General features: G+C 45.4%; 2 protein-coding genes across 2 annotated transcripts; both read right to left on the bottom strand.

Annotated features, from left to right (window-relative positions):
* Positions 1-525: 525 nt before the first annotated feature.
* On the bottom strand, positions 526-8,498 carry TRUGW13939_08096 (uncharacterized protein; the record flags this gene model as incomplete). Its single annotated transcript, XM_035491232.1, has 14 exons — positions 526-1,218; positions 1,273-1,574; positions 1,627-1,777; positions 1,830-2,000; positions 2,050-3,211; positions 3,258-3,299; positions 3,380-5,607; positions 5,663-6,107; positions 6,164-6,698; positions 6,746-7,038; positions 7,088-7,560; positions 7,612-7,840; positions 7,891-8,066; positions 8,139-8,498. 14 exons carry the CDS (start codon positions 8,496-8,498, stop codon positions 526-528), a joined length of 7,260 nt encoding a protein of 2,419 aa, XP_035347125.1.
* Positions 8,499-10,690: 2,192 nt separating this feature from the next.
* Positions 10,691-12,839, bottom strand: TRUGW13939_08097 (uncharacterized protein; the record flags this gene model as incomplete). Its single annotated transcript, XM_035491233.1, has 4 exons — positions 10,691-12,215; positions 12,286-12,384; positions 12,458-12,633; positions 12,690-12,839. 4 exons carry the CDS (start codon positions 12,837-12,839, stop codon positions 10,691-10,693), a joined length of 1,950 nt encoding a protein of 649 aa, XP_035347126.1.
* Positions 12,840-12,848: the final 9 nt, after the last annotated feature.

Consider the following 12,848-nt stretch of genomic DNA (forward strand, 5'->3'; position numbering starts at 1 on the left):
GTGTGTGTTTGTCTCTGCTGAATTGGAAACTTGATTGTTTTTTTCTTTTCTATTTCTGCCCATTGGCATTCATTCACCCTCTCGCCCTCCTCCCTAGTTTGTTTGTTTCCCCCTCTGACGCGCAATTTTTTGATTTGGGTTCTATGTATTATTGAGAGCAATTAAATGGAAAGAGATTTGCCTTGAAATTTTTCTTGAACAAATAAATAGAAGATACCTGGTAGACTGGATGCTCTGGCTCTGGTTGATTGACAGATTGACGGTGACAATTGGTACATGTGACATTTGCACAATCTATCTGATAGCTAGCTAAAAGACACCGAGAAAAAATCAAGGGTAAAAAAAGGACCATTTCTTGTATACATCATGAGTGCACTGGTGTAGATCCAACCAGTCGAATTAAGGATCCATGCTAAACAACAACAACAACAACAACAACAACAACAACCTAAAACCTATATGCTCGCTCGTAACCCTCCTTTTTATCCCCTTCCCTTCCCTACTATTCACTTCTCCCCCCTCTTTTCATGGTTTCTGCAACTGCTCCTTTCGGAAAAACACAAAACACAGGATATTTACAGACAGTATGAACAAAAGGCAGACCCAAAAGTCCGCTTTTGAGACGGCGGCATGGATCCCCGCAGAGAAATCGGGAAACACATCGCCAGGGCCGAGCTTGTCTGGAGCGGTGGCTCGGGCTAAGATTGTCCCTAGGGAGCCAATGACTTGTGCTGCGATTAGAGTAAATGCAATATGGAAGCGAGTGAGGGTATTGAGGAGAATCATTCCGAAACCTAAGGCCAAGATGTCAGTTTTCTTTTTTTCTTCCGTCCGTGAGAACAGTTGACTTGACTTACCAACGCCTTGCAAAGAGTCCAATACACCTAGCCATAGCCAAAGGCCTCGTCCAAGAAGCGCGCTAGCTAGAGGGCTGCCGGCCCAAGGAACATACGACCCGATATTAGACGTGGACCAAAGCAACTGACACCATCTGGGCGCGCCGAGCCCTATCGCGAAGATGGGCACAAACCAAACGTGTCTCTTGGACAAGATGCTAAAGACCCAAAGTACAACAGCCCAAACACCGATGAAGAAAAACACGACAAGGAGAATGATCTCCCACCCATGCGCATGTTTGCTGGACCAGAGATACAGCCAGTTTCGGCCGTATGGAGCGGACAACCAATAGTTTTGAATAAAGACCGCATAAAAAAACCACTATATCGTCATGAGCTTGATAAAGAAACAAATTTTTTTTCCAATGGAACATACCAGTATTATTTTGCGCCGAGAGAGCGATTTATAGAACGACGGCACCTTGCCAGGGGCTTGTCTGTAATAGTCTGGCAGCCCGAGATATATGGCCGTACCGATCATCCACAGGAGGGCAGCAATTCCTAATCCAATACCAATCAACAGCCTGGGGTTGGAATCTGCCAAGCCGACTTGAGTAGACCCTGCCTGGGAATCAGCAGCGAGTTTGCTGCCCCAGCACCACAGGAACGTAACATAGATCTGCTGAGTGCCCTGGATGACACAAGCTCGATATACCCATGACTGGACAGGGGCACTGCCTGGATTCAATAAGCCAATTTTCTATCTCTTCTAAAGATTGCATCTTCTTACCTTCATCTCCAAAGTTAAGAGCGAAAAAGATCGATCCGCTGGAAGATGCAGCAGCATATAGCCCAGTTGCCACATTTTGCATCCACCAACGTCCCAGTGAGTTATTTGCAAGGGGAGAGAAGCCTATAAAGACAAATGCTGTTCCATATAACTGTCAAAGTATTTGTGAGTCACACTCGAGGAAACTTGGTTAGAGGACCTACCAGGAATGGGATAGACAGGACGTATATTGATTTAAACCAACGGAACAGCATCCACCACACAAGTGACGAAACGAGATAGACACTAGCGATAACGTATAATTTCTCAGCGGATTCGCCAACCTCGCCATTGAGCAGTGTAACTTGGTACGAGTTTGCGGCAATAATTTGACCCTGTAAAATGTTAATATGTGTGTAACTGAGTATCAGGGTTTTCACTCACAAAAGCAAGAAATACTGAGTATAGAGGCCAGTCACCAAGACGATATAGCAAAAGCTTTCTTAGGCCAGAAGGTGGAACATAGTCTTTCGGAAGTTCAAAATCATCAAGATTTTTCTCGTCCCCTGAAACCCCCGGAGCCGTTGGAGAAGGGCTGTCACTCTCAGTAGAAGAAGTATTAACCTTGACTTTGAAGATTGATGAAGTAGGAGTGCCATGGAAAGAACTGTTGCGACCAAGTTTGACGTCACGATACCGATTAAACCAGTCCTTCTCGCTTTTGGAAAGGTATTCTTCGATACATAACTGATCTTGGGAGTTTCTCCCGTCAAGATGAGATAATCTTCGTTCAAACTTCTTGGCATATACCTTTGTCGAATCCGTAAAGAACGGATTCACACTCTGCAGATTGAAAGTTGTCTTCTCGAGAATGACATTGTCAACGCTCAGCAAGGTTTGGCGTGACGAATTGTCATGTGGGTCACATGTTGTTGTTGATTGGCTTATTGTATCTTCAGATGCTGCAGGAATGGGCGTATTTACTCCCGAGGGACTGTGCGAATTCGCTTCAGAACCAGATGTTGAGTCATCTTGAGTGGATAATGCAATTGTCCTCCGGGAAGTAGGCGCTTGCTCCAATGATTCGCCATTCGCACGTGCTTCGGTTTGGATGTCTTGAGGCGAATTAGACGCTGTTCTGCTGCTGGACTGCGAATTCCGTTCTGTAGAACGGGATCCGTCTCCCTCATCGAGCATTTCCTGAAGGTTACTACCTAGCCAACTGAGCATTTGTGAGACACTCCTTCGATAAAGGCCTGGTCTATTGGTACCGGGCTCTATGGAAGTGCCTAATTCACTTGAAGACTCCCCTGATTCGCTATTGCGAAGTGATGCCTCGGTTACTCGTTGCTTGCCAAAGATTCGATCTACGAAGATGCTCGTTTGAAGTAACCAGTTTCGCTGATGACCAAGCTTTGCGTGTACCTTATGCTTTGTGATTGCCGATGATTGCAATACTTCAAGTTCTTCAACCCATTGTGCCACAGGAAACCGCTGCTTTCCTGATCGAGCGCGCATGATAGCTCGAACAGACGGTTTTGAATTGAGTGCCTCCTGAATGGCTTGTTTGAATTGATGAATTAGGTGTTTTGATGTCATAGATTCACTACGTCTGTTAGTTAAATAGCCTCAAATAAGGCACATAAACTTACATGGTGTACCACCAACCAGGCATCTGCCCTAGACCACCGACCCTAGAAAATATCAGTTGCATTGTTTTTTTTTTTTTTTTTTTTTTTTGAAAAAAAAGGGAGAGAGAATCTCTGACACTTACCGCGAACCAACTCCTAGAGCTCCCTTTCTTCCAAACTCAACAGCCACAAGCCCGAAAGGTTCATCGCGTGAAGGTATCAAGGCAAAATCAGTACCACTGAAGAGGTATGATGGCAAGATAGTGAACTCTGGCTTTGAAAACACCCTCTTTGGATACATTTCCATCAACCTGTTGAGCTTGATAGCTGCAAATCGACCATACAAATCAATGACGGGTCCGATACATATGAGCTGTGTCTTGGGATACGTTTCCAAGATGAAAGGGAAGACATCAGCGATCAAGTCAACTCCCTTTTGCATTGACCATCTCCCAACAAAAACAAGTAACTCTGCATCGGGTATTTGCTCAAGGCCTGCCCATGCCTGAGCTTGATGTTTTAAATCCGCACGAGCTGCTTCAAAAACGGGGTCGACAAGAGCTTGCTCGATTTGTTCATCTCGTTTCCACTCAGCGGTATCAGAAGGATCGGGGTTAGGCAAAGACCCTACCTCCTTGAGACCCCAGAAAATCGGATATCTCGCCCATGATCTTTTCCCATATTTTTTTGACACACCGACAGCCCCGAAGCCGCTTTGATGAATGTGTAAATATGATGCCCCGGCATGCAGCAAATTGAAAACATCGCCAAACTGAACGTATTGTTTGATGACAGAAAGCTTCAAGTTAAATATTTGGCTCACTTCTTGGCATTCTCTTTCTGTTCGCATTGGCCAAAGCCCTTGAAATTCGGCGTTGTGAAGAGACAGACAACAAGGAATCGTTTTCGGGAGTAGATGGAGCTGTGCAGCTGCACCATGGTAATCGTTAATGTGATAAAGATCCACGGGAAATCTTTTCAAAGTTTCTGCAATGCAAGAGTTCCACGCAGAATAGTAAATGGCAGAGTCTAGATCATCCATGCGAGGGGGATAAGGCTCGGATTTTGACTGAGCTCTGAAAACTGGGGCATCTAGGAGAACATAAGTGATATTGCGCACACAATGATATTGTACGTGGACCTGGAAAGTCTTCTCCATGACTGTAATGTTCATAGGATCTGCGACTTGGTCGACAGGATAATCAATCCCACCAACACAGGGCACTACCCATATCAAGTTCTGATGGCCAAGATTTCTGCTCATGAGGCGAGCCATAACTCCAAGTCCGCCGATTTTTATTTTAATATCCCAGTCCTCGATGTCGTATTCCATGGTAGCAATGAGAACTGTCCGCCGCGAGTCCCCAGCGTCGGCATTAAGAGCTTGTCGATGCACAGAAGCAGCGATGGTAGATGATCGGTGAAATAGCTGCGTAATTTTGTCTATATAATTTGGACTCACGTCTGCGCTCACCTGAGATTGATTTGCCGTAGTGCTTCTTCTCAAGTAAATAGATTCCCGATGATTTTTCTCACGTGCAACACCGACATCATTGAATTTGACCTGGTAAAATGCTTTGAGGTAAATCCACACTGCTGCCGCCCCTGAAAGAAGGGGAAGAATTGCAAAACAAATATATAAACCTAGTTGAACCTTTTGTGAGCCTTGAGGAGTAGTCCAATATCGGAGATTTCCGTCGTCCAGAGATATTTTCCATGATAGGTATGGCCAAGGAGGGGGATCAGTGACGTTAATGAAGTTCCTGAGTAGCGAGATTGGTGGTATGCGGTCGAGGACCATATCGCCATCTATGTCACCATAAAGTTGAGTGATGTCAGGTGCTCCGTCAGAATTCACGCCCCAGGCATTTAGGGCTACTTGGGACGGCCATTCGGTCATCAAGTTGTATTCCCACTGCCCACTCAGGTTGCTAAGGTGCATTTGACTACGATACCCTGAATCATAACCAAATTGATTGAGTTCACCTTGAACCCATAAGTTGGGAAATCTTCGTGGTGGTTTGTCATCCCACTCAAGATCTCCATGTTGGTAGTGATTGCTGCTCCCGGTAATTTTGTTCCAGTACTGGACCATGATATGCTCTCCATCCCAAGCCTGTAGTTTGGTTCCGGACCAGTTTCTCGGGGGAATAGAGGTGTTAAGACCCATATAAGGAATCCATGGGCTATATGATGCACCAAAGTCCAAAGTATAGCGCCATTTATCGGCACCAGACGCTTTGTGAGATACCCACAGAGTTCCATTACCAGAAGAATCAGCGTACAAGAGATCCCTACTGTAGTTTGCATGACTAGGCCACACCATTGGGTTGTCTGTTGAGCCTATCCGAAGAATAAAATGATCCACAGACTACTTAAATGTTAGAAGGTTCCTTTTTTTGTATGTAGAATAAGTAGATACTTACACCTGTGACTCTATTCTTCCCTTGACTCGTCACGTTCTTCACAAGTACTTCATGAATACCATGAAAAACATTTGTCAAATCGATAGAATAATTATAAGCACTGGTATAAGCACCTTGCCAAGGCACCGACTGGTCTTCTGGAATGGAATGGCAGGAGACAGAGTTAATGTTAAATTGTGCTTGTTGGCCATTCAAGGCAGTTGAGGAAACCGATATTCCATTAGTAATACTATCACAGTCCATATCCTCTGAAAATTGAAAGGTGATAGGTATTGTCTCTCCTGTCGTCACCGTTGAAAGAAGACGGGCGTCATGACCTGGCTCGAACTTGGTGATGAATGGAGAGGGTTCAGTGAATGCGTGTTTTGGAACAAATGCCTTGAATCCCCATGGCGAAAGGGTTAGATTATTCAAACATCCGTTAGACTTTTTCGAATCTTCGAGCCTAACTCTCAATGTTAAGCAAAGTTTGGTTTATTCATAAAGGAAGTAGGCACTCACCCTAACTTGTGGATGCTCGGTTGCAAACTATACTCTTCAAATGGCGGGAAAAGGTTTTTAACAATAGTGCCTTCATCAAATGGAGACACTAATGCCCGTTGGTCATCAGAGCAGTTGAATTGATAATTCACTGTGTGATTGTCATTTTGGTACACAAACCAAACGCTTTGATTGCCTTGTCCTGATCCCGTCAAATCTTGAGTTAGTTCAAATCGAGAACGCAAAACACTCCAGAGTCCTGTCTCTGTTCTGGTTCCATTGCTTCCCGGTAAATATATGTCGTATGTCATGTTTGAAAGCTGCTGCAAGTAATATCCGTCGTTGAGAACAGGGTAGTTTCGACGCATCTCGAACATTAATTTAACCACGCCGCGAACTGGGTGAGATGGATCTCGGTGGTCGAGGCTGACATTATCATCCATGCAACCATTTAAACCGCTGTCAATTGGAAAATTATCATATCTGACAGAGCCAACTTTATAACAGCCGTGCAACTGCCACGCTAGGGAAGAGGTCATGGGGGAACGACCGAAGACTATACACAGTTAGGGACCATGGGCTTCTGGAGGCACATGAACTTACCATAATTTGCATTCGAATTGTCCAAGATGTAAAATGCCTGTTCTTCTCCCCAGTAAACAATTGGTGACCCGGGGATCAACAATGATACGACATAGAGCCCAAGGACTTGCTTCTCGGTCCCGTTCCTGATGGACGGCCAACGAAAAACGTCCTGATTTGACGTGCCATAAAGATGGCGGGGATCGAATTTTCCTGTATTTGTGTTGACCATGTCATTTGTCTGGATCAGGCCATCCCACAGATCTACAAAATTCGTAGGTGGATCTCCTTCAGCTTCAAAGGTACCATCCATTCTGCGATGTGATTAGTTTTAATAAAATTCAACATAAGTTAGTTACTTACCCAAGAAACCGTGTAAGTGATCTATACAATGAGTATTGAAAAGCTGCAGCATCCAGAGCTGCCTTTTCTGCTGATCTAATATGTAGATCAGGCACAGACGAGTTGGTCATTGTCAAGGCCTCTGTCATGTTGTCATATGTCTGGTTCGTCTGTTGACCGCGACCGACATAGATAGCCCCAAAAGAATTCCCCGATACAATCTCGCCTGGTATGTAGAAATTGTTCTTGTTGAAACGTTGCGCACATTGGCGAATTGAGTCTGACCAATCCCCTTGTACATCGAGTGTTACTTGGATAGCTTTGTCGATACGGAAACCATCCACGTCCAACATGGCTATTGTTATGCACGAGAACAACTCTAGCTTTTGTCTAACATCCGGTCTCCATTCTCGAAGTCGGTCTTGTACGAAGGCGAATTTGGTGACTTGCCGTTCCCATTCCGTATAATCACCGAAAGAGGCAACTTCGCCGTACTGGTTTCATTAGTTTTCCCATTCACGAAGAAGCTACGGGATCCCGTTTACCTGATCAAACTCACTATCCTTGCAACCGGCATTCAAGGAAGTTTTAGTCAAGCCGCGCCCATAATCATCCCAGAATCTAGGATAGTCCCATTTACATTCCTCTAGCCACTCGTTTCCAGGCTGGAAATCATGATAACGACGAGATGTTTTCCAAAGGTAGTCGTATTCATGTGCATTGAGTGGGGCGGATATGTTCAGAAATCCATTGAAACCTATAAGATCTCCCATTCTGAAAATATGAGTTTGCTGTCAACCCAGTCACTTCTGGGGTATACTTACGTTGCCATTGTATTTTCAACGATAATATACATTCCCCGTGCATGTGCCTCGGAAACCATCGTTCGCCAGTCGTCAATAGTTCCAAAGTGGGGATCTAGAAGAGTGAGGTCCAGCGGCGAGTAGCCATCGGCAGCCCACGGTTGATTTATATGTGGCACACCTGCTAGGTATAATCCCTGGGCATTATTAGCACGTCAAATATCGTTGATAGATATGGATGGGGTCAAGTCCTGAGCCTTGACAATTACCTTTATACCCATTCCTTGTAGATAGTCAAAACTATCAACTAAACCAAGAACATCACCTCCATGCCTGAACTGGTTGGACAATATATCATGTTCCCATTGCGTTCCGTTTGCATTGTCGTTTGATGGATCGCCATTGGCGAACCTATCGAGGAAGATGGTGTAAAAAGGCATACGCCAATTTTTCGGCGACGGATGATATTCATGATCTTCCCACTGTCCCCAGTAGTCGAGTGGATTGGTAGCAGATTGGTTTTGGTTGAGATTGAAAGCGACCTGGTCTGGAGTATATGGCAAAGCGGTGATAGACAGAAACCACGTTTGAATCGAAACCCATGTGAACAGTCGGCCGAGCCACTTCATACCGCAAATTGCACTCGCTCTTCCCCATAAGGAGTGAGAAGTTTGGTAGACAAATATCCCGCCTAGTAGTAAAAATAACCCTCAAGGTTAGCAACGCATGGGCGCTTCTTTGAGTGCCTCGTATAGATGCATACCTTGAAGTAGTGGGTATGTGCCTGCCCGTGTATCAAAATATACAAGTTATAAAGCTAAAGCTTGTCTCATTCAACGCCAACACCATCAGATGCTGTGGAATATCCCGTGACAAGCTCCCACTGAAGATAGTGTAGCGAACTGTGGCGGTGCCCAAATAATAGCCCAGTGTTGATTGATAGAGAGGGTCTCAGATCGATGATTCTGTGTTTCCTTTGTTTTTCAGGGCTGTTTCCGAGTGGAAAGTATAAAACTTACCAACAGTTGTACTAGGGAGGTTGAGAAGGAAGACACAAAGGGGGGTTCAGCTTCCAGTCTCGGAAAATTGCTCCCAAATGTGTTCGGTTACCACGACGTCCGACTTTCCAGGCCAGGCCAGGACAGCAGAACTGATGTTGTTTACTAGGCCCACTCTCGGACCTTTCAACCGATTACCGTATACTCAGTGGTTTCCTAGAAAGAGCCTATAAAGCAGCCAAACAATGGTACGGGACTCGGTGGTATCAGCGAGTGGATCCCATGTAATGGATTGAATCTTATAGTCGACTGGGAGGGACTCGAGCTTCCACGAATCGTACGATTGGATAGACAAGCCGCGGTTCTCACATATTTAGATATGGAACCGGGTGGTGTCGAAGCATGCGGCAATAATTGAATCATATGCAGCATGGATCGAAATGACAAGGGTATTCCCCGATAAAAAAAGAACATTGTTGCACGTCGTGGATTTGAAATATCGACTGTGCACCGGTTTAGGAGATGAGCAGGGTTGAAAGGAAGAGGAAAGGAGCATCAGCGAGGAAAGAGCGCCGACTACGCGTTCCCCGTTTGGGCCGTCACGCTTTTCACGTCCACCTTTCGTTATCCTCTTTCCCCTCTTCATACTCTTCTTCTTTTTCCTTACTGGTCAGTATTAAGCCGTTCAATGGATAATCGAAATGCAGCCCAGCAACCGACCACTTAGCTGCGAGCCAAAGACGTCGAATTCTCGGTAATCATCACATTAATCCATGGATGTCATCATGCACCCGCCAGGGGCAACTATTTTTCATTGGCCATCATGACAGAGACATGGAAGCAGTCGAGGCGTTAATCTTCTGCCGTGTAACCCTAGCTGACGTGCCCGGAGCTGCAATATTTCAATAAATACGGATGATTTTGCATTATATAACCCCAAAACATACGAGGAGTACCGATCAATGTGGTGGCGGATGATATTCTCAAATACCTATCTTGATGTCCGAGTCGAGGAATCAACCAGCCATCACTCCGACCCTGCGTCCTCTTAGAAAAACGATTGGCTCGGAATATTCGCCCTGTTTAGTGTGTTTTCGATTTAAAATTTAAGCATCAACCTGGTGGGGCGCTATTACGCCGAGGTCAGTTTTTTCTGCAAATGATTGGACTCAGTTAACCAGGAGCCTGAGCTAAAAGCAATGTCCGGCAGACCCGGGTCTGTTTTTTGGACTGCGTATCCATGACATGCGGCGTGAAATGACCCGAAAGTTAGAGAGTGATTACGATTCGAACCGTCATGTCGAAACTATTTGATTTTGTTGGTTCTTGGCTGTACTTATAACAATAGCCCTAATTCCCGACATTTTTGTTTTTTGACACTAGCTGCATGCTGAATTTTGATATCTTAAAATAGAAGAATCGGAAGAAGAAAATGATAACAGAAGACCGAAAAGATAAACCCAACCATTACGCAGACAGGGGAAGGGAAATTTTCAGGCACGTTCTGCAATGACATTGAATTTTAAAATGAGGGTCATCTAGTTCTAGGCCGGTGAGACAGACGTCTCTTTATAAAGCCGGATGATAATACGAAATATTTGGCCATTATATGACGATATTTGATAAAAGACATGATAAAATCAAAGCAGTCCTACCACAGACTCGTATCTACTTCACTGGGAATCATTGTTTACTTGTTAAGCGAAGACATTGATCAGTTGACGGTGGCTTAGAATTACTTTATGTAAATGCTAATGTATACATATTATACTATAATCCATCAATGATAGATATCATAATCCTACTAGCTGATGATTATCAGCTTACCACGTCTCCTGTTTGTATCTTCCTATCTTCTCCATGTTTACCAGATACTGTTCTGCCTGCTGGCGAGCAGAACCATCCGCATCAGACGAACAAGCCTGCTCAAAACAATCAACCAGAGCTTCCCTTACATTTTCTGGCATTCGACCCGAGGAGCCACAGATAAATACGGACCCAGCCTGGTGATACAGCAGCTTCAAAAATTTATCCGCATTTTGACGTATTCGATCCTGAACATATACTTTTTCTTTTTGGTCACGCGAAAATGCCGTCAAAAGTTCTAGATTGACCAACCCTTCCTCTTCGAACCGCTTCCACTCGTCTTCAAAGAAAAAATCGGCAGCTCGATTTCGACCTCCAAAGAGGAGCAAAGTTGGGCCAATGTTGAGACTTGAAGTGCTGTTTTCTTCATCTTCTTCTGCTTCTTCGCGGGAAGCTTTCAGAATTGCAGCCTTTTCCCATATCATCGCCCGAAGTGGTGCTACGCCGGTGCCTGGCCCGACCAAGACCGAAGGCCCAGTAAGCTGGTCCAACGTCGGATTGAGACCACCACGTTGCAAGTGGACCTTGAGCGTGCTTCCTGGCTGCAGAGCAGAGAGATAGCGGGTACAAACACCCTGGCGGATCTTTTTGATAACCGTTCGATATTTGACAATTGCGATAAGAAGCTCAAACTTGGTTCCCTCGCTTTGTCCAGGTACTATTTGCTTGAGCTCACCGCCGCTGGCGATGCTGAATTGCCGGCCGCGGAGCACGGGTAGGACAGATGCGGCGTGTTGCCAGGGGATCTTGACAGAGTCAAACTCTTGCAGTACTTCTAAAATACTTCGGCGCGGACGCGTCGTGTAATCCCAGAGATCGTCGACGAATTCTGGATCTGGGTTTGTAAATTCAAGTAGACGCTCTTTATGCATTTCATCGTTGGAATAATGGGCGACATTTGCAAAGAAAGAACGCCGGGGAATAGCTCGGATATCAAGATAGTCAGTTAGGAGTATTCGAAGCGTCAAGGGTGGCGAGGCTGTCTGTGATGAAGAGGCAAGATATGGAATGGGAGCAGGCGGAAGCTCGTCCAGGGGTTTGTTTCGTAAGCCAATGCCAGGGGCAAATGATACGGGTTTATCTGCAACTTCTTTCCAGTCCATCAGTTCCAGTAAGATGTCGACATCTACAGAAAAGTTCTTTGGCATGATTGATATCATATCGCCGGGGGAGTAGGACACTGTCTCCGGGGTTGTCAGACAAATATGTCGGACATCTTGCCAATGATTGTCAGGAGTCACGCGTTTATTTTGCGTGAGAGTAGCTGTTAATGCATCTGGGATAGGTCTCGAATCCACTTCAAAACTGTTCTTGGGTAGCGACGTGCTTGAAGATGAGGCAGGCCCCTCTACTTCCTCTAGGATCCACTTGGGTGGAAGCTGAACATTATCTGGAATAGGCTGCACTCCAGACGGCAAAGGATATTGAGTCAGCAAAAAATTGCGTAACTCGGTGGCCCAGGGAAGAAAGGTGCCCTCTAGTCTAAAAAAGGCGATTAACCATTACTCTTTCACATTCAACCACAATATTAGAATGATGAAAACACACTCACCCTTCCGTGTGTTGCTGATCAGCCTCTCCAACTGGATAGACTTCGTTTGCACCAAGCTGCGAGAGACGTTTGTGTAGCTTGCGTGCAGCCCAATTGAATCTATACATCGTCATGATTAGTTTGGAGTCCCTTAAAAGGCGGCGCCTGCAGATTTTAAGTGGTGCGTGCGTACTTTGGATACGAACTGTCTCCCAGACCGAATTGAGTATAATTGACGCCACCGAGGAAATCAGCAGACAGTCGTTTCAGCAGCAGCGATTTCCAGAACGCTCGTCCATTGAGCGGGAAATCGCCCTGGCCAGTGGTCGAGACTACAAAAATAACCAGAGAATAGGAACGTAACGATTCCTAAAACCTGTAAGCATTTATTCTTCTTCGCCTTTTGCCATAGACTCAATACAAACCGCCTTGACACTATCGCATTCTCCAACATGCGTGACAAAATGTAGACGCTCTGCCGTGCGGCCGAGTTCTTCGGCTACCTCTTGTGCATTTCCAGTCTCGGAGCCATACAGAATCAGAGCTGTCCTGGACTCGTCCCTCTCGGTGGTCATTCTTCGAGT

The sequence above is a fragment of the Talaromyces rugulosus genome, chromosome IV (genome assembly GCF_013368755.1).
Source record: "Talaromyces rugulosus chromosome IV, complete sequence".
NCBI lineage: Eukaryota > Fungi > Ascomycota > Eurotiomycetes > Eurotiales > Trichocomaceae > Talaromyces > Talaromyces rugulosus.